Source organism: Microtus oregoni, unplaced genomic scaffold (genome assembly GCF_018167655.1).
Source record: "Microtus oregoni isolate MIOR12 unplaced genomic scaffold, Mior012 000020F_ref0000438, whole genome shotgun sequence".
NCBI classification, from domain to species: domain Eukaryota; kingdom Metazoa; phylum Chordata; class Mammalia; order Rodentia; family Cricetidae; genus Microtus; species Microtus oregoni.
In genome coordinates, this window is record NW_024543079.1 from 36119904 (window position 1) to 36137173 (window position 17270).

The 17270-nt window shown below is 49.7% G+C and overlaps 1 protein-coding gene across 2 annotated transcripts; it reads right to left on the reverse strand.

Moving 5' to 3' along the window:
• Positions 1-1558: 1558 nt before the first annotated feature.
• On the reverse strand, positions 1559-12609 carry Cdc25b (cell division cycle 25B). Of its 2 annotated transcripts, none has more exons than XM_041670914.1 (16): positions 12071-12609; positions 11228-11340; positions 10324-10375; positions 8664-8705; positions 8494-8530; positions 8147-8269; positions 7935-8057; positions 7373-7507; positions 6895-6975; positions 6638-6811; positions 6328-6417; positions 5608-5670; positions 5346-5444; positions 5013-5146; positions 3049-3160; positions 1559-2890 (listed from the first exon to the last, which is right to left on the reverse strand). In XM_041670914.1, the coding sequence occupies exons 1-16, from the start codon at positions 12268-12270 to the stop codon at positions 2750-2752; spliced, it is 1719 nt and encodes a 572-aa protein (XP_041526848.1). In that variant the 5' UTR covers positions 12271-12609; the 3' UTR covers positions 1559-2749. The 2 variants fall into 2 exon arrangements, with proteins under 2 accessions (XP_041526848.1, XP_041526846.1); XM_041670912.1 differs by having other exon boundaries at positions 6328-6420; positions 12071-12605.
• Positions 12610-17270: the final 4661 nt, after the last annotated feature.

Here is a 17270-nt window from a genome sequence, read left to right on the forward strand (position 1 = left end):
AGGAGGGAGCCTCAATTGAGAAAATGTCTCCGTAAAATCCAGCTGTCGAGCATTTTCTTAATTAGTGATTGATGGGGGAGGGCCCAGTTCATTGTGGCCGGTGGCCCTGGGTTCTGAAAGAAAGCAGGCTGAGCAAGCCAAGAGTAATCCAGTAAGCAGCACCCCTCCATGGGTTCTGCGTCAGCTCCTGCCTCCAGGTTCCTGCTCTGTTTGAGTCATGACTTCCTTTGATGGAACAGTGATGTGGAAGTGTAAACCAAATGAACCCTTTCCTCTACAAGTTGCTTTGGTCATTGTGTTTCAGTGCAGCCACAGAAACCCCAAGTAGGAGAATAAGTGTGTTTAATCTCCCCAGGAAAAGTCTTGTCACACAACACAGGGACATCACCAGGTTCCCTCCTGTCCAGGGACAATACAGACAGATGACAGCAGAAGTAAGGCAGCCCTGGCCCTAGCTCTGACTTCTCTTAGATCAAGGTGAGGGTGAATGATGTGTCTTGGGTAGGATGGAAACATCTCTGCTTTTGTCTGTTCTGACCCTAGGGCAAGTGAATGCCTTTTCTGAGCATCCAGTTGCTTTGCTGTGGCACCAGACCACCTGGGCTCAGAGTGGGCAAGAGCTTCCTGTCCCTTACCTACTTTCCTGTACATTTGCAGCTCTGTGCCTTCTTTGGAGTTCATTTTCCTTACCCAGATAGATGCTTGTCTTGATAGCAGTTGTCTGTTTAGTGGGGACTCTTACATGACCCTTCCTCCACCCATAAAGCCCAGGGCCTAAACTATCAAAGTCACAACCCAGCATAGCCCAGGGCACTCTGGACAAGGGTAACTGCAAAATGGGAAAGATAATCATTGCTCTACCTACTTCACAACACACCCCATGGAAAATGAGACCTGTACCTGACGTGTGCACTCTGAATTACTCCCTCCTACTTTTCCCCACAATACTGGGAACCAACCCCAAGCCCCAAGCATATCAAGCAATGCTCTACCAATGAGCCATGCCTATGGGTACACTGTCAATCAAAAAAGCCTGCAATCACATAGGTCCTTTTTTGGTCATTTGCACTCAAAAAAATTTCTAGTGCCGGGCAGGCTAGCAAACACCTTTAATCCCAGCACTCAGGAGGCAGAGGCAGGCAGATCTCTTAGTAGCCTGAGGACAATGGAAACTACTGACAATTCTTTGAGATGTGATGGGGTTACTCTTACTTCTTACTGCAGGCCTGAAGAAGGGCAAGTTAAGGAGAGCATGGGTAGCCAAGTGAAAGAGAGATGGGTCCAAAGCCCTAGCAGGACTGTTAGCATGACTCACCAGCTAGGAGTGATGGTGCAAACCCCAAGCCCTAAGGAGGTTGAGACAGGGCAGCCGTACATTTGACACCAGTCTGAACTACATAGTAAGAGGACCCCTGTCCTCCATTTCAAAAGCAGAAGAAACTTCAGAGGAGAACATGAGGTGTAATCCCTTCTCCAGAAAGCCTCCCCGCCTCTGCTGTCTGTCCTTACCCTGGGTCTGCTATGCTCTTGTCAGAGGCTCCACATAACAAACAGATTATTTGATTTGCTCAGTGCTTTATTGAACCAAGGCCCTAACAGAGGACTCCCAGGGGCCTTCCAGCATGACCTTCCCATATGCAGACTCTGAACCCAGAGGTTGCTTCGTTTTTTATTTAGCTGCTTCTACAACAGTGTTCCTTTAATATTTCCAAATGCTAAGTATAAAGACTTTGTACACATGCACACACACATGCTCCTGCCATAGGCCATCATGCTCACCAAAATCCTTCCACCCATTCTGTATGCAAACATGTGTGCAAGGCACTGTGCATCCATGACCGCCTGGCCTGTCCATCTGCAACAGGCCTAGGCTCGATCACTAGAACAGCAACACAGAAAACACAACAACAACAAACCTGACATGCATACTCAAGAGGTCTTCTGGACCAGATGTGGGAAGGAGAAGACAATGAACAAAAGGTAATGCTTAGAGACTAGTCCACTGCCCAGCAGCTTTGACCAGTGAGGCTCTGGAGTTCACTCTGGGGATGAGGCTTCCAGAGGATCCTCAGTCAGGCCTTTGCCCTTGCCTTGGGGACATTAAAGGAGAAGATTCCTTTCTGAGTAAGTGATATTTGAATCTCTAACTCCCAGATGTATGAGGGAGCCTACTCAGCTGTCAGTGTGTCCCCAAACAGGCTAAGTCAGACAAACAAAAATAAAAGCTACAGGTAAGACATAGGAAAAAGCCAGCACTTATGTTTCCATTGAAGGTGCCCATGTAAAGGCCAGGAGAGGAGAGCAGACTCAGCCCTGTGCAGAAGCAGGGGTAGCAGGCTGCTTCCAGACCACCCAAGGAGCTACTGTGCTCACCCTAAAGGACTGAGGCTCTCCCCACAAAAGGGGCTTTCTGAACATAGGAAGACAAAGAGTTAACACACACACACACACACACACAAGGAAAAAGGACTGTAAGAGGCTCCCACGAACACAAAGCACTTTCTTCTAGCTGGTATCCATCCATCAGGCTGGGCTCTTCAAGATGGAACTGGCACCAGGATTAGGAAAATTAGTGGAGTGAGACAGGAGAATCAAGGACAGGGACAGACAAGAGGTGACACCACAGCATTCTCCTAACCCCCAATAGCACCTGAGGCCTCTAACAGGTAGGTGACCTCATAGGCCCATGGGACCCGCTGACTTCCAGGCCCCATGAGGTAAGGATGGCAGCAGGACTCATGCTGGCCTATCACTGGTCTTGCAGCCTGCTACAGAGCTCCCTCCGGCTCCGCTCCCCAGCCCAGCTGCGCGTCTTGAGGCGGAAGGTCCTCAGCTCATCCCTGAAGGCCTCATGGTTCATGGGCCGGTAGTTCTGGGGCTCACAAAAGTTCTAAGGGAGGATGAGAAGATGTAAAGAGTCCATTAGATTTGGAAAAAGGTAAGTTGTGGGGGCGGGGCAAGCCTTTCTTTCTCTCTGGCCTACAGCCTGGCTGGCCCCCGTCCCTACAGTCCTCATCAGGACAGCTGTGGCCATCCCACCCATGGTACCGGATGCTGTGGGAAGAATTCCTTGTAGCCGCCTTTGAGGATATACATCTCAGGGTAGTACAGGCTGGGGTAGTTGTTAGCTGCACGGTCCCGTTCCCTGACAAACCGGCACCTAGAGCAGCACGGGAGGGGGTTCAGGGCAGGACACACATGTCAGAAAGAGACTCACACCCGTACATGCTGCTTTGAGGGTCTCCAAGGGTACAGGTTCAGAGCACAGGAATGTCATCTACTAGGTAGGAGACACTGGGGTGAAGACAGTTAAATCAGGAGTGGCCACTGTTTCTGGCAGGTACATAACCTTGGTTGGAGCACTCCATGGCACATACCAGGAAAGAGGAAGCAAGAAAGGCGACCAGTGAACACAATACAAGATCCACTCAGAGCCTAGCCTCGTGGCACAAGCCTGTAGTCTTAGCTACATAGGATTCTGAGGCAGAGGGATGCAGGTCCAAAACCTGCCTGAGCCACAAAAAGAGCTTAAGGCCAGCCTGGACAATTTAGGAAGGAAAACCCTATCTCAAAAAAAAAAGTGGGATGTGTAACGCCCTCCTTGGCCTTCTGCACACATGTGCTTATATGCAACATGTATATCCCACATATATGTATACCACACAAGGGCATTCACATACCAAATTACATATATATATATAATTTGAATTGAAAAACCAAAAAAATAAAAAAATTAAAGCTAAAAATACCCCGTTTTTTTAAATTTATTATTATTATTATTATAATTATTTTGTTTTTTTGAGATAGTGTTTCTCTGTAGTTTTGGAGCTTGTCCTGGAACTCACTCTGTAGACCAAGATGGCCTTGAACTCACAGAGATCCTCCTGCCTCGGCCTCCCAAGTGCTGGGATTAAAGGCGTGCTCCAACACCGCCCAGACTAAACATAAACTTTGTTTTGTTTTTTGAGACAGGGTTTCTCTGTAGCTTTGGAGCCTGTCCTGGAACTTGCTCTTGTAGACCAGGCTGGCCTCAAACTCTCAAAGATCCGCCTGCCTCTGCCTCCCTCCCGAGTGCTGGGATTAAAGGTGTGAACCACCACTGCCGGCGAAAAATAAACTTTTTTTAAAAGGGGGGTAGTGGTGGTGGTGAGATGCTTCACTGGGAAACCTGGGCTCGAAGTCTGAAACTCACGTAAGCATGGAAGGCGAGAACCGATTCCATAAAGTCACCCTCCGACCTTTCTATGTTCACCATGTACATATGTACATATGCCTTCATACAACATACATATGTTCATACAACATACATATGCGTGATCATTTAAAAAAGTAAAGAGAGGGCTGGGGGTAACCCTCCCTGGTAGAGTGCTTCCCTAGTGTATGGATGGCCTGGCTTAGTCGTCACAGCAACAAAACAGAATCTCCTGGACCAGATGCGGTAAGGACTCAAGGGAAGAAGGGGAAGCAGGGACAGAGGATCAAAGAGTGAAGCTCAGTCAATTGCCTAACAGAGGCCATGTGCGGGAGCCCCAGAAACAAGCAGAGTAGGGCAGGGATGAAGCCCTGTACAGAGAGTGGGAAACACCGATTCCAGCCCGCTAAGAAGCTACCAGCTGCCAGAAGGAGCTGGTGGTCACCCTGAACCAGGTTTCAGGAGAATAACCAGACATGATCACAAATGGAGGGAGAGAGGAAAGATAGGTGAAGGAAGGCCAAGGGCCCCAGTGGTAACCAGCATGGGAACAGGATACCAAAGGCCTGAGTGTCACTGAGAATGTGGCTTAGAACAGGGTCCTCAGATTTTAAGGACACTGCTAGACTTGGCATCAATTTTTGTGTGGGTTCAACAGTGGATGAAGACAGTCTGATGAGGTGGACAGAAAGAAGGCAACAGGAAGACGGCTGTGTGTAGCAGGAGAGTAAGGTCAGTTCTAAACTATCAGATGCAGCAAGAGGCTGTAGCACTCAGCTCTGGGCAAAGAAGGCCAAGGGTGGGGAGAGGCAGGACTCACATGCGGGGCCCACGCTCAGACGAGAATTCACAGTGGAAAATGAGGATGATTCTCTTGTCCAGGCTACAAGGCATGATGGGGCGCTCTAGCAGGAAGGTCTCGACATCGCGTTCCAGAGGCAAGTTCACAGCATTCTGTCAGAGTATCGGGGTGGGGGGGAGGAGATCAAGCTGCAGCCAGCACTGGCCCCTTCTCTAAAAGTTCCCAGGTTAGTAGCCCCATCTTCCCTTGCTGGGAAGAGCCCTCCCCATGAGAAATACTCCAGAGAAGGCTATTCATCCTCTTGGCAAGGAATCTGGATGGAGAGTTTGGTCATAGCAGCTGCTGTCTCACCTTGATATGCCCGCCTTCATACTCATAGGGGTATCTGCAGTCGACAATTACAAATTTCTCCACGATGTTGCTGAACTTGTCTGTCAACAGGGCCACCATCTGCAGGAGGCCAGCAGAGTTGGTGCCAGCAGGTAAGGTGGGCAGCCCAGGTTTGCCCTGACTCTTGTGCTGGTCTGTGCACTCAGTCTATCCCCAGGGGAGGACAAGAGCCAGAAAAGGTGGTCCCCAGTGCACCTTACCACCTCTGCTCAACACTGCTTACAGTTTCTGGGGAGATGTATTTGAGATCTTGGTGTTTGCCGTCCACAGTCTGCAGGAGGAAGGCCTGAAGGGAAGGACGAGTCAGTCAGGGGAAGGCAAGGCAGCTAGACCAAGAGTCTGCAGAGCGCAGAGGCCTTCAGATTCAGCTTGGAGTGCAACCTCTGGGGGCCCACATCCAGGGAACAGTCTTCGGAGGAGGTAAACACAGAAAGGAGAATCCCTGGGCCTTCCTGCTTTGGGGTTTGAAAGTAGAGGGATGGGCCAGGAGACTGCATACCAGACACTATTTGGAAATGTTTTTCAAGGCTGAGATATATCAGATGCCCGGACAGATTTGAGGTGGCGTCAGGAGAAGGGGAGCCAGAGGGAAGAGTCTGTATGAGAACAAGAATGAAAAAGATACAAGAGAGCCGGGTGGTGGTGGCGCATGCCCTTAATCCCAGCACTCGGGAGGCAGAGGTAGGTGGATCTCTGTGAGTTGGAGGCCAGCCTGGTCTACAAGAGCTAGTTCCAGGACAGGCTCCAAAGCTACAGAGAGACCCTGTCTCGAAAAACCAAAAATAAAAAGAAAGAAAGAGAGAAAGAAAGAAAGAAAGAGATAGAGAAAGAGAGAAAGAAAGAGATACAAGAGAGAAAAGGGGGCCTCTGGGGACAGAGAGCTCCTGCACTAGGGGTCCAGAGCAAATCAGAGAAGAAGCCTCCTGAAATCCTGTAATGCTACCTTAGAGTAATCTCCGATCAATTCACGGTGGTCACTGTCCAGGATGCTTTCAATGTCATGACACAGGGACTTTGAGCGGAAGACGCGGGCCTTCTGGAAGGCAGGGCAGATGGAGGCCAGGTCGGGGGTGAGACTGCCTCTCAGTGGCACGCCTGACACCCTCTTTCCCTGTCACATGAACCTGTACACCAACTACATCTTGCTACACATTTGGCCAAGAGAGTACACCCTGGGCCTGTTGGGCCATCTTCAGCCCAAACACGCCCCCAGGTGAGCAGAGACAGCCCAGCCCCAGGAAGAGGAAACTCACAGGTTCTTCAGGCTGCTGCTCTTCCAGGGGTGTCATGCTCTTCCTGCGCTTGCTCTGGACAGGCGTGTCCTTGTCCTGGGGCCGCTCGAGCCTCTTGAGGATGGGCCGGATCACGCTGCACGGCAGGGATGGAGAGCGGAAGAGCCGCTGGCACTTGCTGAACATGACAAGATCCTGGCAAGGGCAGGGTGGCAGTCAGGATGCATAGTCCCTTAACTCCACGTCCCTAAGCTCCGAGGGGCACTCCCGAGGCTCACCTGTTCCTCTTCCTTATCCAGCTTTTTGACGAGTGGGGCACTAATGAGGTTCTCCATGCCTGGGGGGACTACGTCATCACCCTGAGGTCACAAACACAAGTGCGGACTAAGCATCACAATCTTCCCTTGCCCACTCTGTCAGAAATGCTAGGCTGTCTCCAGCCCTGCTGACTCCTCCCATCTATGGCAACCCCCCCCCCTCTCCACGCCCAGACATAAAGAGCTGTGGGGATCCACCTGCTGCTGGGGCATGCCCTGAGCCAGGAGAAGTACCTTCATCATGCCCAGCCTCCATAACTCCGCAGCACCAGCCCACCTGGTCTTCTCTGGTTGACCACTATCTCAGGCTCTTACTCAGTTCCCTAAAATTCTTCTGGCATTGGGGTGAGGTCATAGTCTTGCTGAAGCCAGAGCTGTCCTTTTCTAGACTAGCTGAATGGGGAGCAAGTAGGGGGCCTTGTGGACCAAGGCTATTTACCTTTAAATCATTCTCCAGGATGTCCACAAATCCATCGTCTTCTTCAGAAGCCCTTTCAACGGGAGTCAAGAAAGAAGAAGGCTGGGCCACAGGACTCAGCTCCTCTACTTCCATCTTCCGTTCGGGGGTCAGACACTGTCCAAATGACAACAAATACAGAATATTCAGAGGTGTGGGCTCTGCCATCCCTTCTGAGAAGCCTCTAGTACCTACAGACAGGGGTAGAGAAGCTGGACCACTCTTTCCTCTCACCGTCTCTTTAAAAAAAACCCTTTTAGCTTTTATTTGTTTTTATTTTGTAACCTTTATTTTATAGATATGGGTGTTTTGCCTGCACATGTCTGTGGACCATGTGCCAGCAGTGTCTACAGAGGCCAGAAGAGGGTATCAGGTCCTCTGGGACTGGAATTACAGAGGGCTGTGAGCTGCCCTGTGGGTGCTAGGAATTGAACCAGTTCCTCTGGAAGAGCAGCCACTGAGTCATCTCTCCAGCCACCACCACCTCTCTCCTGAGCTGTTTGTTTCTTGAGGGTCCTACAGGGGATCAGTTCTCCTCATGTACCATCAAGTCAGGAGCTGAGCTTGGTCTCTGGGCAAAGGCCTCTCTGTGGCCGGCCCGCTCTGCCAGAGCTTGGGCAGGGCTGGGATGATTGGGCTTCCATGGCATCTTGAAGAAACATCCATCCTGTGGGCAGGATTGGAGAGGAAGTGTCAGAATAACCGCAGTGCGCCCTGCTCTCCCGACCTCTCCTGTCCTCGGCTCTGGAAGCACACATTTTCTTTGTCCTCCCCAGGGCTGTTGGCAGATCTGCAGCCTGCCTCATTTTTCTTCCGGTTGTCCAGTGCTTGGGAGTTGGTGATGTTCTGTAGCACAGGGCTGTGGTCCAGCAGCCTCACCTAGGGAATCAGACAGGGCAGTAAGAACTGAAGGCTGGACTCCTGTGATCACCCAGGCCCTCCCTACCTTCTGCTACCCTTCTCCAGTCCCTAGGCTACTCAGCCACCAGGGGAAACCCCAGCTCCCCCAGGCAATCCAGGGATGCCTGGCTACTTTGAGCACACTCTCCGAGAGGTGCCCCCAGGATGTCCATGCCAGCCGGGATGCCTAAGAGGATACTCACAGGCAAGGACCGGAAGCGTTTTATGGTAAACTGCTCACTGAAAAAGAAAGAAGGACAGTTCAGAGCTGGCAAAATGGGGGCCAGTGACTTAAAGCAGGCAAGATCTCCTTGCACCCAGACCATACACTGCAGTAAACAGCAGGAGGTGGAGAAGGGTAGATAGCACTCACTTTTGAATGACCCGACTGGATGCCTGAATGGTTTGCTCAAACCTAGGAGAGAGAAGTGATCCATTTTCTCTGTGTCCACCATCTACCTCAACCACCAGGCCCCAGCCAGGCCCATCCTCAAAGGGCCAGCCAAGAGAGCAAGGACAAGGGCCTCTGGCCAGGCTGGGGAAAGAGGAGAGCAGAAAAAAAAAGCCCACCATTGGCGGGCCCAGGTACCAAGGATGAAGGATTTGAGGCCGCCTGGGATTTTAAAGGCTGCCTTGAATAGAAGCAGGCCTAGAGAAAGGCAGTGATGGAGACAGCTGGGGCAGGTCACAGGGTCATTAAGACATCACCAAGGCAACAGTCTCGCCAGCCTGCACCAGCTAGCACAGGCCTTCCACCTGTATGCAAATTACATTAGTGGGGCCATATGGCCACCATGAAAGGCATTGATCCATCCCATGACAATAGGCCAAAGGCACCTTGTAATATGGGTGATGCTGGGTGGGTGCCAGCAACGCTGGTTTGCTGGGTTTCCCTTTACACCAGGAAACTGGTCTGACTTTCTCCCGGACAGCTCCCCCCACCCCCTTTAGTGTTTTTCTGGATCAGCCTAGCAGAAACTCCTAGTGACAAGTATACGGGTTACATCCTCTCCTCCCTCCTATGGAATTTCTAAAACTCAACCTCTGTTCCACCCCCTCCTTCTGTCTTAGAAAAGGCCAGCCAGCAAGGAATTCCAACAGATGTTCCTTTTGAGGCCGAGGCTTAGGATTCTGCATGCAGCCCTGCCTTAAAGCCCTGTTGCTGGAGACCACCTGTCCATGTGTGCTTGCACACACACACACACACACAACCCAGCTTTTTTTCTGAGAAACTAAATAGTCAAAAAACAAGTGCAGGCCCCTAAGAGGGGGCCTCTGTGCAATCAGCCTGGTATCTATCATTTGTAGCTGGGTCTCCCGGGTGAGGGATCTATGTTGTCACTAAAACCAAACTCCACTCCTCCCATCCCCACCCAATTCTTGTTTCCTGTTTGTGAATAAACCCTGAGCACGGCACAGTCTGATCAAAGGCATCAGGAGGAAATAGTAACCGCCGCCCTAAACCAAAAGCTCTGACTGGCAGTGCCCAGCTGTCTCTCCTAATGCCTGACAGCTACTGTAGCAGCTGGATGGGAACAGGTGTTCCCTAGAAGGCATAATTTGTGCCCATAGGCAAGGAAGAAGTGTCTGCCCAAGAGCAAAGACCAGCTTTTCTCTCTCCACTCCCTAATGCAAAGGGCCTGGTCAAGGGTTGGCCAGGAGAGTCAAGTGTCAAAGCCAGGGGCTGCTACTGAGCCACGCCAGTCAAGCCAGTCTGCAGACACTGTTTTCGTTTGGTCTAGGTTTGGAGATTGGTTTTACTATCTTGCCCAAACTGGCCTTGAACTCTCTATCTTCCTGCCTTAGCATCCTGGGTGTTGGGATTATAGATCTGGGCCACCATTCCCAGCTCCAAGGGGCCCACATCCCTCCTCTGGCCTCTACAGGCCCAAATGCTCACATGCACATATTGCCATGCAGAGAAACACACAACAAACACATAATTAAAAATGAATTTAAAAAAAAAGAAAGAAAAATTGATTCCCAAGGGCAGGTGCCAGCTCCTCCGTGGGAACACTCCCTTCGCTACTCACGCATGCTCTGCCTTCCGTGGGTCCATAGGGCTGGGGGAGTCCATGCAGAGACCTGGTGGGACAGAGCACTTGGCTTGCAGGCAGCCTTTCCTGCTTACTTTTTCCCAAGAAAGGAAAAGGAGACCTCTATTTGAGATCAAGACAGACTTTAACAAATGAAACAAAACCTACTTATGGACCCTGAGCACAAGACACTATTCCCCAAAGGAGTCAAGACTACACTATTTACTATGGAATCGTCTCTACCCAGGTGCTTTTTGTTGTTTTGTTTTGTTTTGCTTTGCTTTTTGTTTGTTGTTTTGTTTTTTTTGAGACAGGATTTCTCTGTGTAACTGTACTGGTTATCCTGAAATTCACTTTGTAGACCAGGCTGATCTTGAACTCACAGAGCTCTACCTCCCTGGGATTAAAGGCAAGTGCCACCACTGCCCAGCTTCTACAGTTTTTTTTTTTAAAAGCACAATGCTTTCTAAGCATTTTTCTTAAGCTAGTTTAAAATGACTTGGAAAAGATAATGGTTTTCTAAGGAGAAAAGTGACAGACTATGAAAATGTTTCACAAGGACCAACTTTTTGTGCCTTCTGGGTGGAGTGCTAGTTTAGTGGTGGAGTGCTAGTTTAGTGGTGGAGTGGTAGTTTAGTGGCTTCACCACTAGGTTTCAAATAAGTAAGATACCATCTCCTACCTAGGGCCAGGCTTCCTCAGGCTCCCCAGTTAAGGCTGGGTGTGGTAAGACCCGCTAGGTGTGTTCTCTTTTCAGCTTTGAAGGCAGAATGGGAGACGATTCAGGGTCCACCCAGATGTGGGCAGGATGTTTATCTGACAGACTGAGAAGTTAGGAGGCCCAAAGAGTTCCCTGATCTCTTCTGACTATAGGGGGCCTCATGGCGACCCTGGGTCTTACCTGCATCAGAAGCTTCAGAGGACTCAGATGACAGGGAGGCACGCCTGGACAGAGATAGGCCCACCAGCCTGTTCTGGAATGACAGGCTTCCTACTGGAGTCTTCAGGGTCTCACTAGTAAGGGGAAATAGGCACAGGAAAGAAAAAAAGAAATAAATTCTGGGTCTAGAAGTTGGTTGGTCCATGTTGCTATGTATTCCCTAGCTATGAAGGGCCCACCATTACTGAGAGATGATCACATGCTAGGACTATCCTGTAGCTCAGGTCAAAGCTCTGCATTCTGCCAAGGCCTTAGAGAGTCTTCCCTGAATTGACTGGAAGAGTGGAGAGCTTAGGCAGGAGGCGGCAGGGGAAGTTGTGTAGAACCTTTCCCTGCTCATAGCCCCACCTATCTAATCACACATTTTCCTGGAGGCAAAGGCCATGACCTGGGTCTTTATTGCGCCTGGACCACACAGCTGGGACCCCCGCAGGCACGTTTAGGGAAGTCAGCCAGTCTTTTGTCATTTTAAGCCTTCGGAGAGTTCGGGAGGTGCAGGGTGCAAGGAGCAGAGGCACGGCCTTGTATGAGCCACAGTTATGCCAATCTCAATGATCCTCTGCCTAAGGCAGAAATTAGGGAGGTAGTATGCCACAGGCAGTGATGGAACAGGGGGTGAATGATCCATAGCTGGTCATATGGGGGGGGGGCAAGTCGCAAAACTTCTGACTCAGCACTCTCGTGCCAGGTCCCTGAAGCAAGTGTAAAGGGAAAGGCGTTTGCGCTCAACACTTCTAGGCTTCGGTGCTACTCCTACTCGGGGCTCCCCGTCCCACCACACCCAGTGCCGGTGGGGCATCCTACCTGCCGAGCCCAGCGAGGTCGTGCATGGTTCTGGTAAGTGTGGTAACTGGAGAGGAGGAAACCGCGTTCTTTGGAGACCCCAGGAAGCCATCAGGCTCCGACCCGAAGCCTGAGAGGTGGTGCGGTCGCTGAACGCCACCGAGCACGCGAACTGGACTGAGAGTCGAGTCCGGCGTAGACTTCTGCGGGTGCACCTCCATCGTGGTGGGGTGGGCAAAGGCTAGCTTTAGGGCCACAACAAGCACGAGGGCGAGCAGACACCAACCCCAGCTGGCTCGGCTCCGAGAGGGAGCCTGGGGTGAAGGGAAAGAGGGAGGGAAGGGAGGGAGGAAAAGCAATGGGCCTAGGAGTGAGGAGAGGGATGCGGGTAGGAAGGGAGGGGAGAACGCTGAGCTGGGCAGCTGCCACCTCCACCTCCTTATATATTCGAAAAATAACAGCGGCAGCGCCGCCGGACGTCACCAATGGGGGCGCCGGTTCCGGGAGGGCGGGGCCGAGGGCGGGGCTCTTGTGGTTGGGGCTGAGGCTGGACCAGCTAACTCTGCCCGCCCGACTTCTTAGGGTGACTCAGGGAGTTGGGTTAACTCCATGCCCCCCACATTCCCTCTGTTCCCTCTGACACGAAGATCCTGGTCTCCAGGATTCTGCCTCTTGGGACACGGTTTGTAGGGACAGACCCCCAGAGGGAGTAGCCACCCTCTAAGGTGGTCTCGTAAGGACCCCTCGACGTTTACCATCATGCACGGTCACGGGTAAGAAACCGTGCGAAGCTCTGCCTGAGCTCCGGACGTTTGCCAAGTGTGCTGCGAGGTCTGCGTTCCCTGTCCCGTTTGCAGACCGGGACGTTGAGAAGTTCTTTAACTCGTTTAAGGGCACGGGTTTGGTTGAGTGGTGGAGACAGATGCTCTCCCCTGCTCCCCCCTCCCCCCCTTCTGATTCTGCAGCCTCCCTGGGCCGCGTAGTGTAGCTGCAGGCTTTCGCAGGCGGCGTTTTGGGTACTCGCCTCCTTGCGCGGCAGAGCGGAACTGAGAGATTCCTGGGCTCCCAGTTTCGACGTGACCCCTCCCCCCCAACTGGGCCAAATATTCTCCCTTAGTCCCCGAGAATCAACGTTTGGATTTAGGCATGGGTTTCTGCTGCAGGCAATTGTGAAATGTCACCAGAGAACCCAGTTAGGGAAAAATCTCACACCCACTTACAGCTTGGCTAATTTGGTGTTAATAGCACCGTATTTAGTGTTTCTTTGAAAGTGGAAGAGGCTGAATTTGCTATTAGTTTACAATGAGCGTCTTCTAATGACCTAATCACCTTCCAGCCAGGTCTGTTTTCCTGAAATGAGCTGGGAAGGACCAAGTGGTTAGTTGGGAACCTTTTCAACTTTGTTCTCCCCATGGAAGATGAGGCTTCTGGGCTGGTCTTTGGGGTACAGTGCAGGATCTAAGAGCCAAGAGTACCTTTGCACATCTGCCTTTGCCGTTTTAACCAACACCCCAGGCCCACCAGGGAGGGATGGCAAAAGGGTGACAGAGGGTAGGAATGGGGTCTAAGAGGTTCAGCTGTGTATGAAGGAAGAGGGCACTAACCACACCTGAGTGGAGTGACCGAAGTAGGAGTAACGGCCTTTCTTTCTCTCAACATTTTGCCCAGCTCCTGTGCTGTGCCAGGAACTATATACTACTAAGTAGTTAGGGTCCTATTTCCTGTTCCAGTCATAGGTCAAGCTCAAGACCTCCAGCTTCCTGCCCTGCCTTAGTGTCAGGACCAAGAGAGAAATTCCCCCCTGTGCATAAAAGTCCTCTAAGGATAGTGTTTCCAAAACCAACAAAACAGGTTTCCCCCACCCTCGCCCCAGCACACACACGCTTCAGAGTGAGAAGGGGCCCTCCTGTGCTGATTTTGGAAATCACATCTGGAGGTGCTCCTGGTCCCCCGTGGAAGGGAGAGGAGCCCAGCAGAGTCCTTCCAGGGCCCCTCATCTAACGGCTCACATGGTCCTGAACTTGAGGTTGCCATTCGATCATGGACTCAACTAAAACAACAAAACTAGTCCCTAAAGATCAGTTAAAAGATTTGCGCTTCTAGTTCCAGGACAGGCTCCAAAGCTACAGAGAAACCCTGTGTTAGAAGAAAACAAAAACAAAAACGATTTGCTCTTTTTGAATTGAGGAGGCGAGTGTCTCATTATGTCATTTTGTAGACCTGGCTGGCCCAGGATCTGTCTGTAGAGCAAGCAGGCTTCAAATTCATGGTGCTCACCCTGCTTTTGCCTCCAGAGTGTTGGATTACAGCTATGAGTCACCGCTATTGGCATGTTAAAATGTTTGTGACCTGCAGAGCAAGAGAACTTCCCTATCTTTTAGGGACTTTTCTATCTTAATGTTTTATGTGTGTGCATGCTTTGCCTGTCTGTGCACCATTTATCTGCTTGGTGTCTTTGAAGGACAGCAAAGGGCATCAGATCCCCCGAAACAGATGGTTGTGAGCTGCCATGTGGAGGCTGGATATCAAACCTGGGTCCTCTGGAAGAGCGGCCAGTGTTCTCCACCTCTGAGCCATCTTTCCAGGGCCCTTTTAGAAACATTCTAGTTTCCCCTGTTGGTCCACCGCACCCTCCACACCTGTGTTTTTGTGGCTTGTGACATGTCACATTTACGTTTCACCAAAACTTCAGATAGAGAATATCAAATGATACCAAAGGCAGCACCCCCAATCTTCAGAAACAGCATTGTGAGAATGTTCTTTTCTTGCATTGTCTCCTGAAGATGAGTCATACTTCTCCAAAGGAAACATGGACGACAGCCACAAAGAGAATTACATATTTCCACATTCAAAAAGCAAAAGGGAAGCTGGCCTTGGTTGTGTACTTATAAATTTATGGAGGGAGGAGGTCGAGGAATGAGAATCACTGAGAGTTTGAGGCCAGCCTGGGCTATATAGTGAGACCCTGCGTCAAAAAGTCTGAAACTACCAATAAAAGAAAAGTAAAAAGGGGCTTGAGATGTGAGAGGCCATTGGCCTAGCATGTGCAAAGTTCTAGCTTCTGGAATGAGTTCAGAACACAGCAAAAATATAAATAAATGTGGTAAAATGTGTAATTTTAATTTTTATATTTTAGTATTATATTTAAAGTAATATATTAAGATATTATTATTATGGCTAGTTTTTTGTCAACTTGACAAAAGCTAGAATCATCTGGGAAAAGAGGAAACTCAAGAAGATGCCTCCATCAGATTGACCTGTAGGCAAGTCTGTGGGGTATTTTCTTGATTAATGATTGATGGGGTAGGGCCCAGCCCACTGTGGATGGTGCCTCCCCTAGGCAGGTGTTCCTTGGTTGTATGTGTAGGGGATGGAGAGACATCTCAATAGTTAAAGAGCACTGACTGCTCTTCCAGAAGACTCAGGTTTGATTTCTATTATCTACGTGGCAGCTCACAACTGTCTGTAACTCCCATTCCAGGGGATCCACTGCCCTCTTCTGACCTCTGCAGACAACTAGTCAGGTGCAGACGTACACGCGATCAAAGCATCCAAACATGTAGTGGTTTGAATAAGATGTCCCCAATAGGCTCAGCTATCTGAATGCTTAGGAATGACACTATTTGTTGGAGTAGGTGTGGCCTTGGAGGAATGTATCACTGGAGTGAGTTTTGAGGTTTCAAAAACCCAAGCCACACCCAACGACTCTCTCTCTCTCTCTCTCTCTCTCTCTCTCTCTCTCCCTCTCTCCTGCCTGCAGAACTCTCAGCTGCTTCTGCATCATATCTGCCTGAATGCTGCCATACTTCCTGACTACGACGGTGGTGAACTAAACCTCTGAAACTACAAGCAAGTCCCAGTTAAATGCTTTCCTTTATTATTAGAGTTGCCATGGTCATGGTGTCTCTTCACAGCAAGAGAACATTGACTAAGACAATACATATAAAAAGTAAATCTAACCGAGCAAGCAAAAGACAGTATTTGTCCCTTGGAGGCTGAGACTGGAGAATTATAAGAGTGATGATATCTTGGACTATATACTGCGTCTCCAACTCCAAAAACAAAAATAAAGCCAGGGATGGTGGTGCATGACTTTAATCCCAGCACTCGGACCTCTGTAAGTTCAAGGTCAGCCTGGTCTACAGAGTTAGTTCCAGGACAGACTCCAAAGCCACAGAGAAACCCTGTCTCTAAAAACCATAAAAAAAAAAAAAAGGAAGTTCTAGGCCAGTCAGCCCTAGACAATGAGACCCTGCCTCAAACAAAGCAACATAACCTGACCAGCAGCAACAAAATATGTATGGGAAAATGCCTACAAAAATATTCTTTGATTATCACAAAGAATAGATCACACATATAATCCTAACACTTGGGAGGTGGAGGCAGAAAGACCAGGAGTTTAAAATCATCCTCAACTACATACCTACTTCAAGGCCAGCATCCTGTCTCAACAAAAAAAAAAAAAAAAAAAAAAAGAGAGAGAGAGAGAGAGAAATTTTTTCAGTGGTAGCATTATACATTTTTATCCTGCAAAGAATTTTGGTATTTTAAAAGACTCAGAAGAATCTGTATAATTTTTCAATTTCTAATTGAATTTTTCAATTTTCAATTTCTAATTAGAAATACAGGGTTTTTTTTTTTTTTTTTGAGGCAGGGCCACACATAGCCAAGGCTGACTTCAGACTCACTGTAGTTGAGGAAGACCTTGAACTTCTTCTTTTTTTTTTTTTTTGGTTTTTCGAGACAGGGTTTCTCTGTGGTTTTTTGGAGCCTGTCCTGGAACTAGCTCTTGTAGACCAGGCTGGTCTCGAACTCACAGAGATCCGCCTGCCTCTGCCTCCCAAGTGCTGGGATTAAAGGCGTGCGCCACCACCGCCCGGCAAGACCTTGAACTTCTGATCCTCCTGCCTCCAGAGTGCTGGGATTATAGGCTTGTGCCACACTTCTGGTTTTTGGTGACCTGAGAATAAAATGCAGGGCTACAATGCATGCTGGGTAAGCCTTCTTCCTACTGATCTACATTCCCAGCCCTTAAGCATATGTTTTCAATATAGCAGTTTCTCAGATGATTAAATAAAGTTACTATATGGCCTAGTGGTCCTATGCTAGGTATGTACCCAAGAGTAACGAAAACATGGCTGCCCAAAACTTTGCAAACAAATGTTTATAGCAGTATTAATCATAGCCAAAAAGGTAGAAACAACCCACACATCCATCAACT